This window comes from Leptosomus discolor, chromosome 7, assembly GCF_034619465.1.
Source record: "Leptosomus discolor isolate bLepDis1 chromosome 7, bLepDis1.hap2, whole genome shotgun sequence".
NCBI classification, from domain to species: Eukaryota; Metazoa; Chordata; class Aves; order Leptosomiformes; family Leptosomidae; genus Leptosomus; species Leptosomus discolor.
In genome coordinates, this window is record NC_141397.1 from 24,026,208 (window position 1) to 24,047,897 (window position 21,690).

General features: G+C 48.1%; 2 protein-coding genes and 1 non-coding gene across 3 annotated transcripts in view; 2 read left to right on the plus strand and 1 right to left on the minus strand.

Moving 5' to 3' along the window:
• LIMD1 (LIM domain containing 1) overlaps positions 1–13,489 on the plus strand; it is a 30,749-nt gene extending 17,260 nt beyond the window's left edge. Inside the window, exons 3-8 of the mRNA XM_009945921.2 lie at positions 6,643–6,710; positions 8,014–8,076; positions 9,527–9,657; positions 10,792–10,843; positions 11,547–11,615; positions 13,358–13,489. Coding sequence (XP_009944223.2) covers positions 6,643–6,710; positions 8,014–8,076; positions 9,527–9,657; positions 10,792–10,843; positions 11,547–11,615; positions 13,358–13,489 — 515 coding nt within the window. The remainder of the gene's footprint in view (positions 1–6,642; positions 6,711–8,013; positions 8,077–9,526; positions 9,658–10,791; positions 10,844–11,546; positions 11,616–13,357) is intronic.
• A 7,190-nt stretch (positions 13,490–20,679) lies between these two features.
• On the minus strand, positions 20,680–20,752 carry TRNAR-ACG (transfer RNA arginine (anticodon ACG)). Its single transcript has one exon. It is a non-coding gene; the product is annotated as a tRNA-Arg (tRNA).
• Positions 20,753–21,236: 484 nt separating this feature from the next.
• Positions 21,237–21,690, plus strand: part of SACM1L (SAC1 like phosphatidylinositide phosphatase) — a 31,122-nt gene continuing 30,668 nt past the window's right edge. Inside the window, exon 1 of the mRNA XM_086468686.1 lies at positions 21,237–21,295. Within this exon, the coding sequence (XP_086324812.1) occupies positions 21,243–21,295 (53 nt within the window). The 5' untranslated portion in view covers positions 21,237–21,242. The remainder of the gene's footprint in view (positions 21,296–21,690) is intronic.

Below are 21,690 nucleotides of genomic sequence, written 5' to 3' on the forward strand. Positions count from 1 at the left end.
TAGCTAAGCCATCGAAGGAGAATTACGTGCAAGCGTAGCCTTCTGCTTGGGCTAGTTAGTCTTGCTGCAGTGATTATAAAGCATGGCTACTTAAAGCAATCCAGCTCTTGGTGTCTTTGGGTTAATTGTGTTGGATAAGTATGCCCTGTATTGATAAACCCCTGGAACAACAAGGCCACGGTTTTTATTGGCACTGCTAAATACAAGTAGAAAGTCACTTTTTTTCTGCAGGCGCAACTTAATCCCAGACAGCAGGACAGCCAGCCTTGCCAAGTGAATCTCCCCATGGCACATGCATGTGTATGGTTATCTTCAGATGCAGAAACTGCCAGCTCTTCTAGTGGAGGTAGAATTAACTGCCTGTAACTGGATATAAACCCACTACACCGATCAACATGTGTGAGAAATGTGCAGATCTCCAAAGTGGAGAGTGCAAAGTATTGCTGGCAATCCTTCCTCAGCATCCCTTTAATAAAATTATCATGCCAGAGTCTTTTGTATTGTTTTTAGCAAAAGTAATGTCAGAAAAGATTCAGATGTGCCTGACTTTACAGTTTGGGAGACAGGGGAGGCATCAGTGCTTGTTTCCACTCCAGTCTTAAGTTGCTGCTTTGTTCTTGCTGACATTTTGCCTTCAGTCTCTCAGCTCACTGGTGAGAACTCCCCACTGTTTGGCACAAGAAGTGCTTTCCGTAGAAAAGAAATGCCAGGCCAGCTTTCATGGTAGGATGATACTTGTTCCTCTCCTGTCCTGGTCTTAGGGTAATAGTGCTTTAGGGTCTGAGCTGAAGGGGCTTTGGCATGGTCCAGGTGTCCTCAGTAGACATCCCTGCCAGAAAGATGCAAGTGTACAGCTCACACAACAGGGGATGCAGTCAATATGCTAGTGGTTTGAGTTGGTTGCATGTGTTTTAGTGCTGGCTGAAAGTCTGAAATTGTTAGGACAAGGTGAGAAAAAAGGTTGAAACCTTTAATGGAATATATTTCCAGTCTTCCTGGTCTTTTTATTTTAGAACGTCATCTTCCAAGTACTGTTTTTTGTTAAGAACAGGCATAGGATTAATTGTGCTGTAAAGATTTTAGGAGATTTCTTCTAATGTTTTAATGATACCTATGAATAATTTTCTGAGTAGTGGCTCAGTAAGCACTGAGGCCTCTTCCATACCTAGAGAAATTAAAAAATTGTTCTCTCATAAAGTTTTGATGCAGAGTTTTATTCACTGAGGACACAGAGACTGTCTCCCCCTCCTTCCTCCTCTGAGTCTCTGCTCGTTTTGATGACAGTCAGTGGGTGACAGAGTGGGAAGCCACTGAGCTCTGACAGCCGACTGGTTTTGGTGCATTTTTGGGAACAGGGCAGCTGTCCCCAGAGTGATGTGGAGAGCGGCTGGGCACTGGCTTGAAAACTGGTACCTCAGCAGGGACTCTCCAGATCATAGCGCTGCTTTGTCCCAGGGTGACTTTATCTTACTTCTGAATTTTGAAGCTTCTAGGGATTTTCTTTAAAAAGAAAAAACATTCTTGCCATGGTTTGCTATCAGCAAAGGAGAGATGTTGCTCCATTGTGTGGCTTACTGTGGTTTTGCAGTGTTTCCCTCTGAGGAGCCATTTTTGCCTTTGCCTGTGGTTGCTTTGCCGTTAGAGGCAGCTGACTTTTTCTTACGTGTGCCAGAGCATGCTTTTGGCTTTCAGGCATCAGACTTTTTTCCTTTTTCTTTTTTTTTTTACCACCTCAAATGTGTGCAGAGGGCAGTTTTTGTGGTTTTACAGTGCAACTAATATTGTAAATACAGAGAGACAGACTGAACATCTTACATGGTAATGCAGCTACTGTGACCTAGTGCACTTTCTTCTAAGGGATATTCTGTCCTCCTGCCCATGGTTTCACCAAGACTTTCGTCTGACCTGGGGTGTCTGCTGGTTGATCACATTCTGAGTTTACCTGACGTGGAGGTTGTGCAGGCATCTAAGTGGCCCTTTTGTGCAGCCTCAGTTCAAGAGCGGATTGGAAATATTGATGCTTCTGGGTCAGTCTCAGTGCTGTATCCAGCTGTAACGGTGGCCAACAGAAATGGGACAGATGGCAGAAATTAAGTAGAGCTCTCTAATGCTCGACCTAGTCTGCTGTGCGTAGTAGGACACTACTGCCTCTTAGCAAAGTATCCATGGAGGCCTTCAAAAACACGTGTGCTAGGGTCTCATGTACTGCTGAATGGTGAGCAGTAGGGACATTTGAATGGTATTGGGGAGCCAAGGTCTCTTGGCTCTGCCTGCACCTGTTTTACTGCCTGCAGGGTGTGCATGGACCAGAGTAGGTTCTTCGATCTGAACCTCCTCGCAGCTTTACTTGGGGCAGGGTGGGGCAGGGGAATGAAAACTGGGGGAAGGACTGCTGCTTGAGCTGCAGCTACCCAGGACTGAGGAGGAGTTGTTTCAGTCTTTAGCAGATAGACAGACGGTGTTTCCAGCCTGCTGTCCTGCTAGTGTGTCAGGAGGTTACATCCAGTTAATCTGGAAACTGAAATCCTTTTGTATTTAACCTGCCATTAGTAATCACATGTCCAAGTTTATCTTACAGCTGTGGCGCTCTAAGAAGGACTGATTTTAGTAATGACAGAAGCCCAGGGCTATCAGCACGGAAGGAACCCAGAAGCAGCTGCCAGCCTGCAGTGATTTTTGCCCATCTGCTGTGCAGATAGTACAGGGAGCTGTATGGTGCTTAGACAAGTGAGGTACACACTGCCTCCCTGGCAATGCAGGGTCCTGATTGTGCATCCCTATAGAGCCTTGGGACCTGGACATGGCCCTGGACCATTATATGCATTGAGAGCAATCTCTTGTCTTTACACATGGGTTTGTGACCCCATTATCCTTTTAATAAACAATGGAGAAGCAACTTCAAAAGCCATTGCAAGTCCCTGGTAAACCTCTCTCTGTATGAACTTCAAAAGCAGAGAGCTGTCATTTGAGAAAACGATGGACAAAAGTACCAGCATCCTGGGAGTGCAGCCTGATGGCATGCCTATTATCAGCTGCTAAGCAAAGTGTGTTTATTTTAGCACAAAGGCCCTAGTGACTAAGCTTGAAATGTTCTGAAACTGGTGCTGAAATGACCGCAAGGTTGTTCTGAAGGTCCCGCAGCTAAACAGATTAGACAGACATGTTAGGGATGAGCAATACAAAAAAGCTCGGTGCTCAAACCACCTGTCAGGGAGAGGAACAAGAAATCTTGTAACAATGAGTGAAGACAGTGGGGTTGAAATGCCAAAGAATTTTAATTGTCTGAATTTTTTCAGGTGAGAGAGTAGCTAAATTCGGAGTAAAGTGAAATAGGGTCAGGAGCTAGCAGCTTAAGCAAAAGTAGAGCAATTGATCCTGAAAGCAGCAAGCCACGCACTAATATTCCCAGGTTTATCAAAGGATATTGTCTCTGGAGTCATCATGATGTGTATTTAAAGTGATGCATATTTAAAGTAGGCAGTGAACAATATGTGATTCCTTATATGCCATTTAAGTTTTCAGTCCTTCATTTCCGTGAAATTAGGACAGCATCTCTGTGCTGAAGTGAAACTTCTGCCAGCCTCTGCAGGCACACAGTCAGAAGTATTGCTTTTGAGCGGGACTTGTTTAATTTAAGGCACCATCCCATGGCAGAGACCGCAGTGCAGGGATAGAAGCCGCTGCCACCCTGCTCTGCGCTGTGGGGCAGTCCCAGCGCTCTTTGTTTTACAGGTGTGGCCACAGCCAGGACGTGCATTTCCCAGCTCCACCGGGACAGTCCCCAGCGCAGCCTGGGGAAGTGAGCTTTTCCTGCATCTTGCTATCCCATGTGCGTGATGAGAAGATGCTTCCTTACCTCAGAGGGACATTAGAAGAAGTCCATCCTGATGTGGACAGGGAAAGGCTGAGAGCAGGAGAGGAAGAAATCAGCTCTGTTTGGATGCGCCACTCCTGTGGTGGCTGCAGGGGCACCTGATTGCTCACGGTTTTGGCAAATTCCCTTTTACGCTTCTGCCAGGGGCTTAAAGAGTCGTGGAAAAATAGTCAAAATGACCACATCTTCTTTAAAGAAAGTAATTAAATCATGCTCTCTTCCCTCAAAGTGCTCTTGGTGTCAGCACCTCTTCTTAGTGGGCCCATGTAATGCCAACAGTCAAATTATAAATCCTTTATAAAGGGGTTTATCCCTCTGCTGAATGAGCTTGCATCAGAAGGCCAGACACAGCATGCCAACTGTGGCACCTTCTCTGAAGGTCTGTTGCCATCAATCTTGACCTGCTAATGTCATGGGGTTAAAAATACACTGGGTGCAGAATGGATGGTAAATGCTTTTTTTGTCATCGTGGAAGAATGACGTGGTGGCAGTGATCCAGGCTTCATCCCTTCTGCTGGAATGGCTGCTGCTCATGCACCGGCCAGGGCCTTCGTCCAAAGAAGTGTCTCCTCATTGCATGGCTCCACGTGTATGTTTTTCCTTGCCACTGCCAGCTTGTCTTTAAGGAGAGACATTGCATACAGGTTGAAAGTCGCTTGGGCACCTGCCCATTGCACTAAACTGGAGCCTGCACTACCACATCATTTAAAATCAAAGTTAAATGGTTTTTGGGGTTTTTTTTCATTTTTAGGAGTGCCATTTAGGAGTCCCCACCTCTCCGTCCCCTCCTCAGAAAGTGGGACTCTGTAACTGCCAGCGAGTGTGCTGGGCTTACCTGTGGACGGGCAGACACACAGGGGTTATCGTACAAATATGCATCGTGGATTACGTGCCACAAAACTAATGCATCCAAGATTAGATTCTTTTTGTTTTGGGATCTGGGTCCTGTTTTGGTGTCGGCAACCTTTGCAAAGCATCAGGGTGGGTGAGAGATATCAGAGTGGGATGCTTTTGGGTTTGTTGGGGTTTTTCAGTGTCCTGTCCGACATCTGCATTGGTACAAGGGTGGGCTGGCACCCTGGGTCGTCTCTGACCTCCAAGTAACGCAGTTGTCCCCAGTGGGGATTAGAGGAGAATGGGGGACAACGAGCATGTCAGGGCGGCGTGCTTCTGGCTCCTACGCCACCAGGTAAACGCACGGCTGAGCAAGGCCTGCAGCTTACCCACAGGGCTGCTGCACATGCAAACCTGGGCTCATTCCTCGAGAACCATGCTGCCTTGTCCTCTGCCTGCCTTGCTGGCTGAAACCTGGGCAGGACATTAAGGGCTACTGGAGAAATGTTGGTCTGGCTGAATTCACTGGCAAAACTTTAGAGCTTCACTGGAACATCTCCATTTCCCGAGGAGCAGTGTGAGTGGTTTCCCAGCCTGAGGGTGCCCTCTGGTGTACGCAGGAGACAGATTGTAGTTTATTGGAGTGGTTTTACATGGCTTCCTTCTTTTCTTAAAGCTTTGCAGCCAACATTGTTGTTTGTCGAAGGCTGCCAGGTAGGTGCATGCCATAAAGCACCAAGATGTGACCTCCAGACCAGTCCCGTGTGTCATCTGCATTTATACACCCAACAGCAGATGATCACTTTTTTAACGATACTTGCCACATGCAGCATAACAGCCAGGAGGCTTCTGGGCCCCAGTGTCTCAGTTTGGATTTCCTTCCAGCGTGCCTGGCAGATCCCCAAAACCAGCCTGCAGCAGGTCCTGTTCCAGCTGTGCCCAGGCAGTGCTGCTCCCCCTGCCCCGGGCGCTGCCTCCGGGCATGTGCTTGGGGCTCCTTGACCAAGCAGCACAAGCAGAGATGCTCCAGTGCTAGGCTGCATTTCAAACCCCTGGCTGAATAGGGAAACAGGCTGCAAAGAGGTAGAAGCAGCATTTTATAAACAAACAAAACCTAGCCCTTTTCTCCAAGGGAAAGGCAGAAGAAGTGGTGGCAGCATGAGCATGCATTGCCATAGTTACGTGGAACTGAAAACAGATGGCAAATGTGAGGCATAAACACAAAAGCTGCAGTAAATATAAATCTTCCCCATATGTAGAATCCTTTCTTGGGAAAACTTTTGTCATCTTGTCTCTGTTACAGCATTCTGCTCTTAAAAAAATACACTGTTTTTTAAATGGTTTCAAACTTTTGTTGGCAGCTGCAGTAATGAACGTGCTGGTAGGGAGCAGAGAAGCGTGTTGAGCGCTCCGGAGTTGCACTGTGCTGGGGGCAGACCGGGTGGCCAGGTATTGCAGTGGCTTATCTGGCAGCTGCTGGTTGAAGGCACCTTCTAGCAGAACAGCATGGGTGTGACATTTTGAGGAATGATGTCAAGTATGAATCACTCTCTCCATGGCCTTTCTTCTTTTCTACTTCCTCCTTTCCTGGGGTGGTTTCCAGCGTGAGTCAGAGTACCTTCACTTGCTCTTGCCAGGTTATTTTGTGTTGTAATCTGCCAGGAGGTGGTCCAGACTTGCAAAGCTACCTCCTCCGCCCAGAGATGGGACTGTTGTCCAGATCCAGCAACTGGCATCCATCAGTGACTGCTGGTGGAAGAGGAGATGCGGTTAGTTGGGCTGCAGGGTGGGAAGGCCCATGCCAGGGTTGGGTGATTGTCTCCAGCTGCGCAGCAGCCGTGCTTGGATGTCCTCGTTCGCTTCTCAGCAGCCAGTTTTTGCTCACATTTTCTCCCTGTTCTCTGCTGACCTTTCTTTTCATTTTTTTTCCTCAGGTCGAAAGCTGAGAGGAAAAGCCTTTTATTTTGTCAATGGCAAGGTGTTCTGTGAAGAAGATTTCCTGGTAAGCACGCAGCTGACCCTTGTGTTGGCACATCTTAGCCTCCCCAGCAGACACGCAGCCTTTCTGCCTGTCGGCTTTGCCTGCATTTCACACGGCTCTAGTCCAACATCCTGCCTGGCCCTTCTGCTCCACCATTTACCCAGGGCCAGGGCCAGCCATCGTGGCTGCCCACATGTGGTGCTGGAAGTAGCCAAGTGAGAGGCTGTGGTTTTGCGGTGCAGAGCCCTGGTTGAAGCCATAATCTCTTGTGATGGCTCCTTCAAAGCGTGTCTCTGTAGCCGTGCTGTGGAAGCAGGAGCCAGATGAATGGCTACGGAAGAATGAATGAGGGACTTTCCCTTTCCAATGAACTGCATTTGCTTGGGGCATCTTAATGGCTGTCTTTCTGTTGCCCTCAAAGCATTTTGTGTGAATGTACCTGAACCTGAAGCAACCCCACAGTCCTGTCCTTGTCTGGTAGAGATAAAAAGCTGTGTACCCTTCTGTCCCTGAGTCCTGATAGATATGAAAAAGTTGTATTTGCCTACTTATTGGGGAAGTCTAGTGATTTCTGTCAGAGAGAAGCGAGTTAATCTTCTTTGCTCTCATCAGTATATTCTACAGAGGCTGAAAATGGTAAGATTGTTTAAATGCATCTAAAATTTTTCATTTTTCCAGTTTGCATTTCCACCATTCAGACAGGACTGAAACCTCAGACAGGTGACGTGTTGTGCCTGAGGTGCATGTCATGGGTGTGACAGGCAGTTCCTTACCGTTAGATTTCAGCAATAACAGCAAAAAAGTTGCTGTGGGCCAGACTTGATTGTTATACTAACAGGGAGCTGGGACAATACTATTTACTGACCTTGCAGAAGCTTCAGTAGACCTGTAACAGTGTAACTGAAGGAAGAATTTGGTTTTCCAAGCCTATATATACAGATATTGTGATATGAATGTATGATAAACACGAGTAAGTTGCTGGCTTGTAGATTCACATGGTCAAATAAGTATGTAAGTATGCCTTATTTGCATATGACTTTATGGTATTTACTTATATACTTACTTAGAGTTACTTAGAATTAGGACTTGGAAGTTGCCAGAACTTGTACTCCTTCTGAACACTGGAAGTCTGGTGTCATTATAGATTATCCTCTGGGGACCCACCCACATCTTCATATACTGAAAAAAGGCACTGGAAAGTTTAGTTTGTGTAAGGAGTACAGAAAAAGGCCACGCAAATAACACCCCACAATACACAATACACTGTTGTGTATGCTCGACTAGCCTTGTGAAATTTTAAGCCAATTCTTTTTTGTCCTTGCAGTATTCTGGTTTCCAGCAGTCAGCTGACAGATGTTTCATTTGTGGTCATTTGATAATGGACATGGTAAGTGATAATCGTTTTAGGAGAAAAAAAATCCCACAGCTTTTTAGAAGAATGCATCAAAAGCAAAATATATTCATATTCAGTACTGTCTGTTATCATCTAGTAGTCTGCTTAGTGTGAGACTGGTAGCAGAAAGAAAATCCACTAAGCTTTTTGTTGATTTTTGCAAGGAGGTGAAGCTGGCACCATGCTGTGTGTGGTGCAGAGACTTTGCTCTGCCTGTTTTCAGTGCATGTTGAAAGGCAGAGCCTTCAGATCTTTCATCACCTTTCGGGCTTCCCTGGGCAGTGCATTTGAAATCCTGTCAATGATTCCTACTCAGAAGTGCCATGGCTCTGCAGAGCAGCTCTGCTGAGCCTATCATTCCTGTAATCAAGCTGTGGCTTTCCATGTACCTTCAGGATGAAGCTACTGTCATGTTGCTGCTTTTTGTGGGTGCTGAAACTCTGGGCAACAGGTTTGATCCAGAGTATGTGGTCCAGACCTCAGTTCAGATCTGCCCAAGTCCTTGCAAACTCTTTGGTAGATATGTGGACATCCTGCTGAAGCAGGCAGTTCTCAGAAGCCTAGAACAGGTACCATTCATTCGAGATGTGCACAGAGTGGGTTACAGCTCAGAGGGTCAGCTGGCCTTTAGCCAGCACTGGGCAGCATTCAGTTGTGGATAATTTAGAGGGAGAAAATTGATGATTGTGTAACTGGTGGTGTAAAACTACAGCTGAGGCAAAGAAATTAGGAATTTCTGGGTGGTCAGTTCCCAGCACACCTCCCAGGATTTTCTAATGTTTATTGTTAATTGTCTTCGCTTGCCTGCTTGCACTGAAAAGCATTAAAATTGGAAAAGCTATGTTATACTCAGAAGTCTGATCACTCAGCTGATGGACCATGGTATTCCAGGTGGTGATTGCTGCCCCAAAGCTGGCAGATGAATTGCAGCTGTTGAGTTCAACAGTTTCCATAATCTGTGTCAAGTAGAAAGCCAGGCTAACAAGTATAAAGCTCTTCAATATCTAGGAATTATGAAAACCTAGCAATAGTTCTTTGTTTCAGCCTCTCATGGAGAATATAAAGTTATATTTCCTTTTGTTGACCTGGTATGTCTTGCCTTGTGATCCTGCTAAGTATTCTCTACCTGTTGGCTTCAGAAATTATTTTCTTTGCTTTAAATTCTGTCAGTTCTATCCTTTGTAATGCTAACTACCTTAACTGAGACTCTAAATTGCTTTCTAACCCATGCTAATAATTCATTTCTCTGGAACCAGGTGATATATATTGATTCCAGCTGCACTTTCCATCCCAGTTAACTCATTTTTCAGATGGGGTGCCTGAAAAGAAACACAGCCCCACCGAAGAATATGCAGCATTGTCTGGTGTAAAGCTCTGTGTTTATTATTTTCACCTTTATTGGCTGCTGACATGCATTTTTTCCCTGTCTCTTGGTTTGTTGCAGATCCTGCAGGCTCTAGGGAAATCATATCATCCAGGCTGCTTCCGATGCGTGGTCTGCAACGAGTGTCTGGATGGTGTGCCATTCACTGTAGACTCTGAAAACAAAATCTACTGTGTCAGAGATTACCACAAGTAAGGACAAAATAAACAGCAGAGATGCTCCATTCAACAAGCCTCCAATTTAGCTTTTCAGCTAGTTAGGAAATGCAGATTAGTCAAATAGGGACAGGGTTAGAAGCCAGAAGTTTGGGGATGGGGCTAGACCCTAGAAATTCCCAATGTCTCGCCTCTTGTCCTGCCATTGACTCCTGTGTAGCTCTGAGGAAGTCACTTAACCCCTGGGCTTCAGCTGCCTGTTCTGCAAAGCAGAGGTAGTGAGAAATAGTGCTTGTGAAGTGTTCAGTGACGTAAGGAATTAGTCTGCTGTAAAGTAAGACTGTGAATGCCTGTGGAAATCAATGTGAGTTACTTTTTGAGTAGCTGAAGGACTGAGTTTGACTTATAAAGAATCACCACTAAAGATTCACACCTGCAAAGCAAAACTTTTATCCAGCTCTAAATTAAACAACTGATAAATCCACTGTAAAAATCGGTTGTTATTTAGACAGTCAAATAAATTATCTGTCCTCTTAACTGATAGTTATGATATTAGAGCGGCACACATTTTGAGTGTCCTTCTGGCTTGCTTTGCTGCTTGCCCTGTTTTCTGAGCAGCCAGAGTATTAAGTGTTGCTCAGGCAGCCCCTGAAATTGGTCTGTGTTGTGCCAAGGTTAGAGTTGCCTCCACATGCCACCGTTGTTCTGAAACAATGCATATTTCCTTGCAATTTAGTTTAATATTTATTTATTGTGTTACGTTGTGTTGTAAGGCCTTAAGGAACTGTACAGTCCCGCCATATTTTCTCTGAAGTTTCCTGCCCCAAGGCTGCCACTTGTTTTGATGTGTTTTTCTGGGAACAGTCCTGCTCAGTTTCTCCTCACTCTGTCTTCCAAATTGCTCAGTAGCAGCCAAGAATTCTGGAGTGAGTTTGGGGTTTTTTCTGGCAATAAGCGTAAAATGTAAGGTCTCTTTTTGCCTGATTGAGCAACGTGTGCCAAGTATTACTTACAATCAATGTTAAAATGAATTTATGATCTCAGGATGCAAAGGTTTCCTATGGATAAGTTATTTACAGCTGTAGCTTTTCATCTTATAGCTGAGAGCGTACACGCATCTCTTTTTATGTTGATCTGTAACTTGCCTTCAATTTCTCATTGCTTTTCCAGAGTTTTAGCTCCAAAGTGTGCAGCTTGTGGACTTCCCATTCTGCCTTCTGAGGTGAGAGCCTTTTATTCTGTATCCCCTTGGGAAAAGGAGCATCGTGTCTCAGGTCGTGCTGTCTTTCTCACTTGACCCTCCGTCAAGACAAATATCCTTGCACATGAGGAGAGATGATCACTTCCTCTGGAGTGCAAGCTTTTTGACCTCAGCCTATAGGCTGTTCTTGAGACGTGACCCTTCTTTTGCTCTGTAATGAAGCTTATTCTTGCTAGGCCAGGCTGCTTTTTTCATGTCCTGCAAGATTAGACTGCTGCTAGTTTCATGTTTGGGATGATACCTTTCCTTCATGTCAGTAGGTGCTGGTGGTACTCATGAATAACCTCTGTGTGACCCCTCTGGGACTAACTCGTTTTAGTATTTGGAGGAGATAAATCTTGGCCAAAACCAATTTAAAATGCTGAGAAAAGTGATATATTGAAATTACCAAATCATTGATGCATGATTTGAGATAGATGTAACTGTTAAACAGACAGAATTTTCCATTTCTGGTGTTACATTTTAGAGGCTGTCTGCAGTCAGTTGATGATGAAGCTTTACTGTTAAAATAACTGCAGGTGGCAGGATTTATTTGTGGTGTCCAACCAGCAGCCCAAATGCATTTCCTCAACATTCACGTCGTTGTGGGGAGCAGTCTACAGAGTGCCTGTGTCTGATTCTGCTGCAGTCATTTGTAATTTCTCTTTTGCTTGCATGCTTACAGGGGTCTGATGAGACCATTCGGGTTGTGTCCATGGACAAGGATTATCACGTGGAATGCTATCACTGTGAGGTAGGGCAGCAGCTTTCTCAGGGTGTGGGCACTTAACACTGATAACTACTATTTTTAAGATGGTGTCCTCTCCCACTGGCTGGGACAAGGGGAGGTTGCTTTGGATTTCTGTGCGACAACAAGGAGTAATGACAATTACTCAAAGTTACTCAGTAACTTTGTTTAACATTGGCAACAACCAATAATCAAAACAAGAATGATAACTGAGTGGAGAGTTGGCAAAGGGAAGTGCAATCCAAACACTTATTAAAGACAAATGCGATTTCAATGCCCCTTAAAGGCAAACATGGCCACAACGCTTGGCCCTGGTAATAGTTGAGAACGAGAGGAAGGAGGAAAGAGAAAGGAAAAAGGTAGAATGTAAGGTACCACCAACCGTTGGATCACACGTTGGTAAGATGTGGCTGGGAGGTCGATCCTCAGGCAGTGGGTGCACACGGTTTCCTCGCCTTGTGGCCTTTTTAAAGTCTCTATCCCTGCCCCTTAGAGGCAGATTGAAATGCCACTGCAAGCATGCGCACTCTGAGATGAGAATCTTCTAGAAATGAGTCGGGGGCTACCCTGGGGCGTGCACGCTTTGCGCCAAGAACCCTCTAGAAATGGGTTGGGGGGCTGGTGGCATCGGGCCATGCGCACTCTGTGGCAAGGGCCCTCACTGCAGTGACTGATGACTGACCTGGCCCGGCACGCAGGTGCAGAAACAGAACATCGCCGAAAGGGGACGATGGCTCAGGGGAACCCCCACCCCACCTCCCCAGGACGTGGCCCTGCTCTCCCCTCCCCTCTCCTCTTGTTCAGACAAGATGAGTGTTTAAGACATCTCACAATGGCTCTGCAGTCAGATGCCACAGATGGAAATAAATCTCCTCCCTTACAGTGGCAGTAGATTAGCAATTCAAACCTTGCATTGTTTGACGGAGAAATTTCCAGTTTGAGGACAAAAGTTTTTGCAGCAATGTGTCTTGGCTGCAATTTCATTTGCTATCTATAAAGTAATGGGCAAAGAGTTAATTATCACTTTTAAACTCGGCACTTTATTTGTTAATGAAGGAAACATGGTGGCTTAGTAAGATTCTATTGCTGCCTTTCAGAAGCCTTGAGCTCCAGATCGCATTAGTGTACCTGATTTCCAAGTCAGATTTTTCAAAAATGCTAAGGTGGTGACCGATCCTCTGCGGTGTAAGTTATCTTCACTGTCAGGCAAAATGAATGTGTCATTGGGGCTGGAGAAAGCATATGGCTGCACAAAAAAAATCCTGAGAGATGCCAGCTCTTAAACACCGTCTGGTCTCTGTGCAGGGCTTCCCAGAAAGCCCTTATACTTCTGCACTGTCAAGTAAAATAAATAGATGTCTTCTCTCACTGTGCTCCTGGTGCAATGGAAAGAGGCCCTGACTCAGTTGGCTGGTTTCACATCAGTACAGCTGCAATTAATGTAATGAGAACAGGTGAATCCAACCTGAGAGTGTAAGGAGACACGAGCACATTTAAAATACATGGGATTGCACCTCTCCACAAGATAAAGTTTATTCAATTAAACTGCTTAAGACGAACTTGTGCAAGGCTGCCCCTCAAAATGCCTGTGTCAGATGCTTTCCTTCTTGTGACACACGTTTGACTTACTAGCTGTTGGCTGGGTGTCTTCTGTCTGTGTCACAAAATCACCTTCCTGGAAGCCAGGCCCCAGTTTACACCGGCAGATGAATAGAAGCTCTAATAATTTTCATGGCCTCTTTTTGCAGGACTGTGGGATGGAACTGAATGACGAAGATGGGCATCGCTGTTACCCACTAGATGAACATTTGCTTTGTCACTCCTGTCATCTGAAACACATAGAGAACGGCACAACTCCAGCATACCAGCACCACTACTAGCCAGCGTGGCCGACATTGGAAAGCCAGGACAGAAGACTTGTTACATGATCTCCCTCTCCCCACCCTCAGCTGGTTTCCTGTGCATGTTTTTCGCCAGTCGGCAATGTTCCTGTAAGAGGATATGAGAGATTTTTGCTGGATTCCCAGAGTTTGTGTGCTTGTGAGTTCCAGCTGTATCAATCCATGTCTACTTGAGCAAGAATGTGGCATGTTATCTAAACTGATTGGTTTACTTTTATGTGCCTTTTTCTGCTGTCTGGAGATTCCTCTTGGCTCATTTTGGAAGATTCTTCAGTGAAAGCACAATTTGCTGTCGTGCCTATGAACTCAGATCGTGCCACGCACAATTAAAAAGCCAGAGGCTGGCTTGCCTGCCTGCCTGCCTGCCAGGGACGTCCCGTTGGCCTACTAAGTGTTTCCTGACAAGCACATTACATCAGATTCCCTGAAGGACATCAACCTGTTAATAGCCGTTTTTAGACACTCTCTCTTTTTATTAGTTCTTTAGGAAAAGAAAAGCAAGGATGCATGCAGACCTTCCAGTTAATTCCCTCAACTCCAGAATCAAGTCTGGCTGTAAAAGCACCAGCTCTCCAGGCTTGCTGGCTGGCAGCTGGAGGCTGACATCCCGTTTCAAACAGAACAAAAAACTGGAACAAGCTAGGCTGAGCTACCATGATGACTTGGGGCCCAGGCTTTCGTGTCAGCGTGATGCACAGGGGCCAGTCTGCTGTGTCAGAGTCCAAACAGTGGATCGTATTTGGAAAGGAAAGGTCGGGATGCTGAAAGTGTGGACACAAGGGAAATCCATCCTCATTCTTGCTTGCAGAGCTTGCTTTGGAAAAAAGCTCTCTGTATGCAGACACTTGCCTGAGTTTTCCAGTTTGTCCCCACAGCTCAACCCCCAGCCTGGCCACTCCTTTCTGTGGTGTTTACCCAGCACAAAGCCATTTCATAATGGTGCTTATTTAGAGCTCTGGGAACAAACTCAAGGTCGTTATGAAGGCTTTGTTACACAGGGATTTAGAGCCCAGCTCCACAACCTGTACTCAGATGTGTATGTTGGTATAAACAGATTTGCTCCCATGAATAATAACAGCTTATCTGAGCAAGGGGTTAAAGAGGTTGGCCCTTACTTTCTGTTATGCTGAGAAAGCAGAAAGGCAAATTGTTTCTCTTTTTGACCCCCCTCCCTGCTTTATAGTCAAAGAAATCTGCTCCCCAGGTATGTGTTACATATAGGATAGGTGTGCCTGCAGTGCATGTTCTGTAGGTACCAAGGCTGTGCAGCCCGTCATGTAGAGGTACAAAGTTTTTGTTTAAGAAGAGTTTTTGTTTAAGGGGTTGTTTAGCCTGGAGAAAAGGAGGCTTAGGGGAGACGTTATCACTCTCTATAACTACCTGAAAGGAGGTTGTAGTGCAGTGGGTGTTGGACTCTTCTCCCAAGTAAGAAGTGATAGGACAAGAGGAAATGGCCTCAAGTTGCGCCAGAGGAGGTTTAGATTGGACACTAGGGAAAATTTCTTCACTGAAGGGGTTATCAAGCATTGGAACAGGCTGCCCAGGGAAGTGGTGGAGTCAACATCCCTGGAGGTATTTAAAAGACCTGTAGATGAGGCATATAGTGACAGGGTTTAGTGGTGGACTTGGCAGTGTTAGGCTAACGGTTAGACTTGATCTTAAGGGTCTTTTCCAACCTGAATGATTCTATGATTCTAAGAAGCTCTTAATGTAAAGCCTCAGATGTAGTTGGGGATCTTAGCTACTCTTTTCAACATACTGTGTGGAAAACTAGTTAAATCCTCATGTGTCTGTGCTAAGGATGTAAATTTGGTTCTGATTGGTAGAGGATGGGATTACATTCTTGAAGATCTTTTTAGTGAGGAACTACAACAAATTAGCTGATCAGTGGCACTGGGACTCCTGAAGTCAGCCCATGCCAAGAACCCACTATGGTTCAACCAAAACTTCTTTCCAGTAGCACGGATGTAGCCAAATAGGTGCTTGAACTTCATACCATGTAATCAGACTGCCTCATGTACCCGCCTGGAGCAGCACAGGTGCTGGGTAGAAGCAAGCTGCCTGTCTCTGCCCATGCTCATGAATACCACGGGCCTCCGTTTTGAGTGGTGTAAGTTGCTGTGCTGAGTATTAAACAGGCACAAGCGTCTGCTATAAAATTAATGGAGACCAGTGGCCTGTTAGCACTCTCCTACATGTCTGTATCAGCTTGCCTCGGCTGAAATGTGAGCGTCTGCAACTGTCCAAGCCTTGGAACTTGGTGGTTTTGGCGTGGAGTTTCATCGGGACAACAGACCATCCGGCCTTCTACCCCATCCAGCCGTAAGCGCCTCTGCCTGTTGCTGCTGCTCTTCGGGATGGGGATGGCAGCACGTGGCTGGAGGTCAGTCCTGCGCTGGAAACCATCCAGAGCTCCAGCTTTGGTGTAGCTTAGCTCTGTGGTGCCCTTTCTCCTGGGGACATGCAGCCCCTCAGTGAGTGACCAAAAGCTCAAGGTGGGGGGCGGACTTTCCCACTGCAGTATGCATGGCTCTGGGGCATATATATCTTCAGAGAGTTTTAGCTGTGATTTTAGAGGACCTTGTGAGCTCCCTAGAGTCTTAAATTTAGCCTCCAAATGGTGGATAGTGAGGGGATGGGAGCCAGCACAAAATATAACCGGTGCTGTATCCAGGCAGTGTGGATTGGGGGCAACAGAACAGCCGGGGTAGATCTGGAGTGCTCTCACCCTGGTGCATTGCATCAGCTTGTGTCCTGCAGCACAGCTAGGCTGGGGCAAGGGACACGGTTTCAAGGTATGACTGTGATCTTAGGACTGAAGGGACTGAGGTGGGAAATAATGCCAGCTGATGTCCCTGGTAAATAATTCAAATAGTGCTGGGCAGGTGGTTCCCTTCCCTGAGCTTCCTTTGGCAGCAACAGCAGCGAGATATCAAAGTGGCTTCTGGAAGTGAGCTGGAAAACACCAGCCTTGGTCATCTGTTGCTCTGTCTCTGAGACCAGCTACTATGTGGCTCATGCTTTTGCTAGCTCTTGATTTTTAGAGCAACCCCTCATGCACATTTTCTGGCCTTCATTTTGGAAAGATCTGAAAACACTAGTGGGACTTGTATTTTCTTTTTAAGTTGTGGTTTTAACTACTGTCTCACTCTTGCAGCCTGCCCCACAACCCCAAAATAAGCAGGAAAGAAGGGGAGGGGGAGAAAGACAATTTTTCTTCGTGGAAAGTCTCGAGCAGCCTGTTTGTGGCAAGCTGTCTTGCTGGAGCCCACTTTGCATCACTGGAAAGTTTGGCCTCTGCTCCCACACAGTGTCTTGTTACTCCTGTCAGCCATCCCGTATCCCTCAGCGCTGGGGAAATGACGGCTGCCCTACTTTCAGGTTTGAGGTCCTGTATAAATTATTAAGTGCTGACGCTCTCCTTCCCTGTATTGACGAAGAGCTAGAACAGCAATGTGAAGCTATTGAAAATGGCGTGTTTGTGGCCGAAGCTAAAGCGTCTGCTGCTTTGCCCTGCTCCCTTGTGTGTGCCAACTTGCACCGCTTTTATCTTCAGGAGTTTGAATTAACTTAAGCTCATTATTATTTCTTCTAGGCTGTGGGTGTCTGAGTCCCTGTCGATTGTCCCCAGCTTGTCCCTGGCTCTGCAGCTGCCTGATCTGTGAGGGGAGGCAAGGGCATCCTGCGCAGGGGAGGCTTCTCCTCCTCCTGACCACCCGCGAGGCATCTGTGGAGCTGCGAGCCCTCACTGCCTGCCTTCAGGCAGCTCCCCAAAGGGAAACACGGGCAGGCAGGTGGCCCTGGAGCTGGAGGTGCAAGGCTTTGCATCCTCTGCAGAATTTCGGAAAACGTGTTAAATTCTTATCTCCTGGCTGATACGCATTGGGTTTTGCTGTTCACATGAACTTTGTTGTCTTTTTATTTATTAAGATGCTGAACATGCTATGAAAAGTTAGTCTTAATTCCTCCCCCAGCATGCTCTTCTGTCTGGTTTTAGGGTAAAGGGACCCTTGGAAGTCCCATTGTGCTGGTAATGAGTAACTCTCATGCAAATAGTTATTCAAGTGAACTCCCTGAAACTTGCTTTCAGGAACCAGCGCTTAATAGGTTTTTTCATTCAGATCATGCTGTTAAATGTCTATCGTTTAGAGTACAGAAACTCATTTAAATAGGGAATTTTACATAAAAGCTGGGGGGAGGCCCCAGCTATAGAAGAAGCAGACATTTTTGTGTAATCTAAAGTGTAAGAAACCCCTGTGATCAAAGTGGTTTAGGAAACTGCCCTGATGTTAAATGCAGGGAACAGCATTTTCACATACCCTGGTAAGGAGCATTTGATGAGGTCTGTGGCTCTTCAGTTTCCGATTTTCATTTGAGGGCTTTTAAAATGTTTTCTCAGTCTTTCAGGGTTTAAATGATTTTTTTGTAGATCTTTTTACTACAAAGTGAATGAATAACTCCCTGGTCTGGAAATGTTGGAGGTGTGCTATGGCAGCCTTGAAAGGGGGAAACTGGGCTCGTAAGAGCTGGATGGGTCTGGCTGGCCATTCAAAAGGAAAGGGTTATCTTTGGCTGCTGAGAGAAAAAGTAAGTATCTTGTTGTGCTTTCTCCTTGTGCTAATTTTTAGCACTGGGCAAATATTTGGCATCCCTGAATTTCAGTATTCAGGTCTGTTTGTAAGCACTGCTGTAATCTCCACCTCTCTCTCCCGTGAGTTCATAGCCCTGGGGAGAACAGCAGGTGCATGCTTCCTAATGAATTTAGTCCCTGTTTTGCACTTCTCTGGAAATTTTGCCACTTATATTATTTCAGCAACAGCAAAACCAGGTCCTTGCTTAATGGAAGATTAACACGTGCTGTCCATCCTTATTTGGATGCTTTGACCTGATCCTCCATATTACCTGAATATCAGCCTGCTGCTGGTCGATGCAGCAGCAGCTTTGTACTGTGCTGCTGTTGCTAAGAAAATCAGATGAAGGACTCCATCTGCACTGAACTTCAAATGTGCAGGCAGTCCCACTGAAACCAATAAGGCTGCGCACGTACATGAAAATCGATGTGTGTGCGTAGGTCGGTGTTGGATCAAGGCCAGAGTGATATTACAGACAAGACATACTTGAGGATGAATCTGTGGCAGTGTAAAACTTGCCTTGAAATGATCGCTGAAACAGACTGACAACTTTTTTGTTCAATAAACAAAAGTAGATACTGAAGCAGTGAGGGTGCATGGAGAGAGAAGGATGTGACTTAAAAAATACAGTAGCTGTAGGGAAAAAAGGGGAGGTGATTACAGAGAGCAAGGGAGATGGTGGCACGAAGGGGATTTGCTTTTGTTTATCGTATTCCTGGACATTTTTTAGAGGGGGTTTTGAGTAGAAACACACCTGCATACACTGGTCTGGACCGTGTTTCTCCCATGTTGGCCTTGGCTGCATGCTCTGCGTGTGCTGTCGTGTCTGTGCACGTGGATGTGCAGCATGTGCTGCCTGCCAGAGACCTGACTTTCACTCCTCTGAGCCCATGCCAAGGTTTGTAGATGCATTTTGAGCAACTTTTCTGGGTGTGAATGTAAGGACAAGTTGACCCAGGCCTCATCGCTGGAGAAACATCTCTGGAGTTAGAACCTGCGGGCAGGGAAACGCTATGGCCAGATACACATCTTTTTTCGCCCATCCTCTGAGGCCGAGTGCCTGCATCACTGGGAGAAGCTGGGAGGGGATTTGCCTCTCTCTTGGCACAGCATTTCGGTGTTCATTTTTATTTTCCATTTCTGCATCCTGCTGCTCACTGGCTGCAGTGGCACTAGGTGTACTTACCAGAGCCAATTGGGCAGATATCTTCCTGCCATGAGCCCAGAGCCTGGCACTGCTCACCCACCTTTTTCCTAAGGAGAAACAAAATTAAGCTTTTTTGAGCACTAAAAATCCTCACCCTTCTTTCTTCCGGGGGGCAGCCAGAAGCTCGCATGGCAGTATGCATCTGTAGCCCACTAAAACAAGATGAGAGACAGGAAGAAACTGTCTCCACATGAAAATACATGGTGTAGAGCCCCCAAAGGCAGACCACAGGGATGCCCAGTGCCCCAGTGAAGGGGTGACCTGGGCTGCAGTTCCCAGCCCTGCTGTCACCAACCCTGGTCCCCTCGCAGCAGGTCTGCGGTGCACGGCCAGATGGGGACATAGGTGCACACATTTGGGCTGTGGCTTTCTGTATCTGGAAAGCAAATCCAGAGCCTGGCTAATGATACTGAACGGTACTAATTATTTTGTTTATGTTTCCTTCAAAGCTCAGCTCCAGGAGAGAGTATTTTAGGATTTGTGCTGGTGTAACTAACCTTAGCCACCTGTGAACACAGCCCTCTTTTCTTCTGTGCTGTTAAATATTTATAAAGAATGAAGGCCGGCAGCAGGGGTGAAGCCGCTGGCCTGTTGTGATTTCGGTGATTAAAGACAATATTGTGCAGCAATGCTCAGCGTCAAGTCTTTCCTAAAATTACGGTGATTGTCATCGCCCAGACTCCATGGGGAGAGAGTTACGTTATGAGATGATGGTTTCCCAGCCTCTGCCTTCCTCTTGTCCCCCCCTCTTGTCCCTTCAGTGGCTGAAGTAGGGACTGGCAGGGGGAACCTCCTCAGCGGGGTTCACTGGGGATTTCCAGTCCTTCGCAGGCGGCTGGTATTTGCTGCAGCCCCATCCCGCTCCAGCGTCCCTCTGGGGAGACCCGTGTCCCGGAGTGAGGAGCTGGGGAGGGATGTGCTAGGGGTGGGAGCAGGCACGGTCCCAGCACGGGGCTCTCCTTTGCAGCGTGGGTGGGATGGATTCCTTAGAGGGTTTGGGGGTGAGTTCCCCTGGTTCTGGGAGGCAGGCGGCTCCGTGGCGCCCCCGAAGGGGGGCCCAGCTGTCCCCGAGGTGGTGCCCGTGGTGGTGGGCTGCCAGGGGCCATGCAGAAGGGCACGACTCTCTGCAACGCCGCCCAACCCTGGGGTGCTTTGGACGCCCCTGCACCTGGCGGACCCCCACGTTGGGGATATAAGGGTGGCCGGGGGGTGTCTGTGCAGGAGCGGGGGCTGTCCAGGAGCTGGGGGCTGCAAGCAGCACCCTCGGGCTAGAGCCCAGCAGGGAAAGAAAGAGGGAGGGGCGGGGGGGCAGAAGGCAAAAAATGAGCAGCCGAGCCAGCCAGGAGTCGAACCTAGAATCTTCTGATCCGTAGTCAGACGCGTTATCCATTGCGCCACTGGCCCTGCTCGAAAAAGCCCTTTTGCCTGCGTGCACTTCAGCAGAGAACCCGCGCGGGGGCAGACCCGCCGGGAGTAGGGCAGCCAATCCGACGCGACCTCCCCACCGATACCCCGCCCAGAGGCTCCTTCGGGGTGGGGCTTTCCGCCCCTCCCGCGCGCTGGCCCAGCCTCATCCGCCTCGTTCGAACGCCCCCGCCCCTCCCGCCGCGGGCAGTGCGTCAGCGCTTCGCCGTGCCCTGGTGGCCGCCGGCGCGACGGGGGCGGGGTTAGAGCGCGGTGGTTCAGCCAATCGAGGGGCCGGAGAGTCGACCCAGGCCGTCCCCCTTCCTCTATAGGCCGTGCCCCGCCCTGTGTCCCTCGCTAACGTGCCCGAGTAGGTTTGTCCGGTGCGGGGTCCCGTCCCTCCAGGCCGGGGGACGCGTCAGTCTGGAAGGGGGGGAGCGGCCGGGTCGGAGGGGCCGAGAGCGACGCGGAGCCGGCCGGAGGGGGACGAATGGCGGCAGTGGCAGGAACGACGGCAGCGGCGGCCTACGCCAGCCTGAAGCTGTGAGTGACCCGCCGGGAGGGGGGAACGCGGCTCTGTCACCTGCCGCTACCGGCCTTGCCGGAGGGGAGGGACCGGCCGTCGGAGCAGCGGTCGCCGGTCCCCCCCCCCTCCCCCGCCCGCCTCGCGCTCCTCTCGCAGACCGGGCGGCCCGGAGCCCCGCGGGGTCCCGCCGCGCTGCGGGGAGCCCGGCGGCCGGCGGCGCTGTTGCCGCCCTCGGCCGTCCCCGCGCGGTGCCCCGGGGCCGCCGCCGGGCCGGGCCGGGCTCGCCGCCTCCCCCTCGCTTCCTGGGTCAGCGCGAAGGGCTTGGCCCGAGGCGGCGGCTGCGTGCGGCAGCCCGGGCCGAGAGGGAGGAGGACTTTGGCCGCCGTGCCGATCCCGTCCCCGGCCGTCGTCC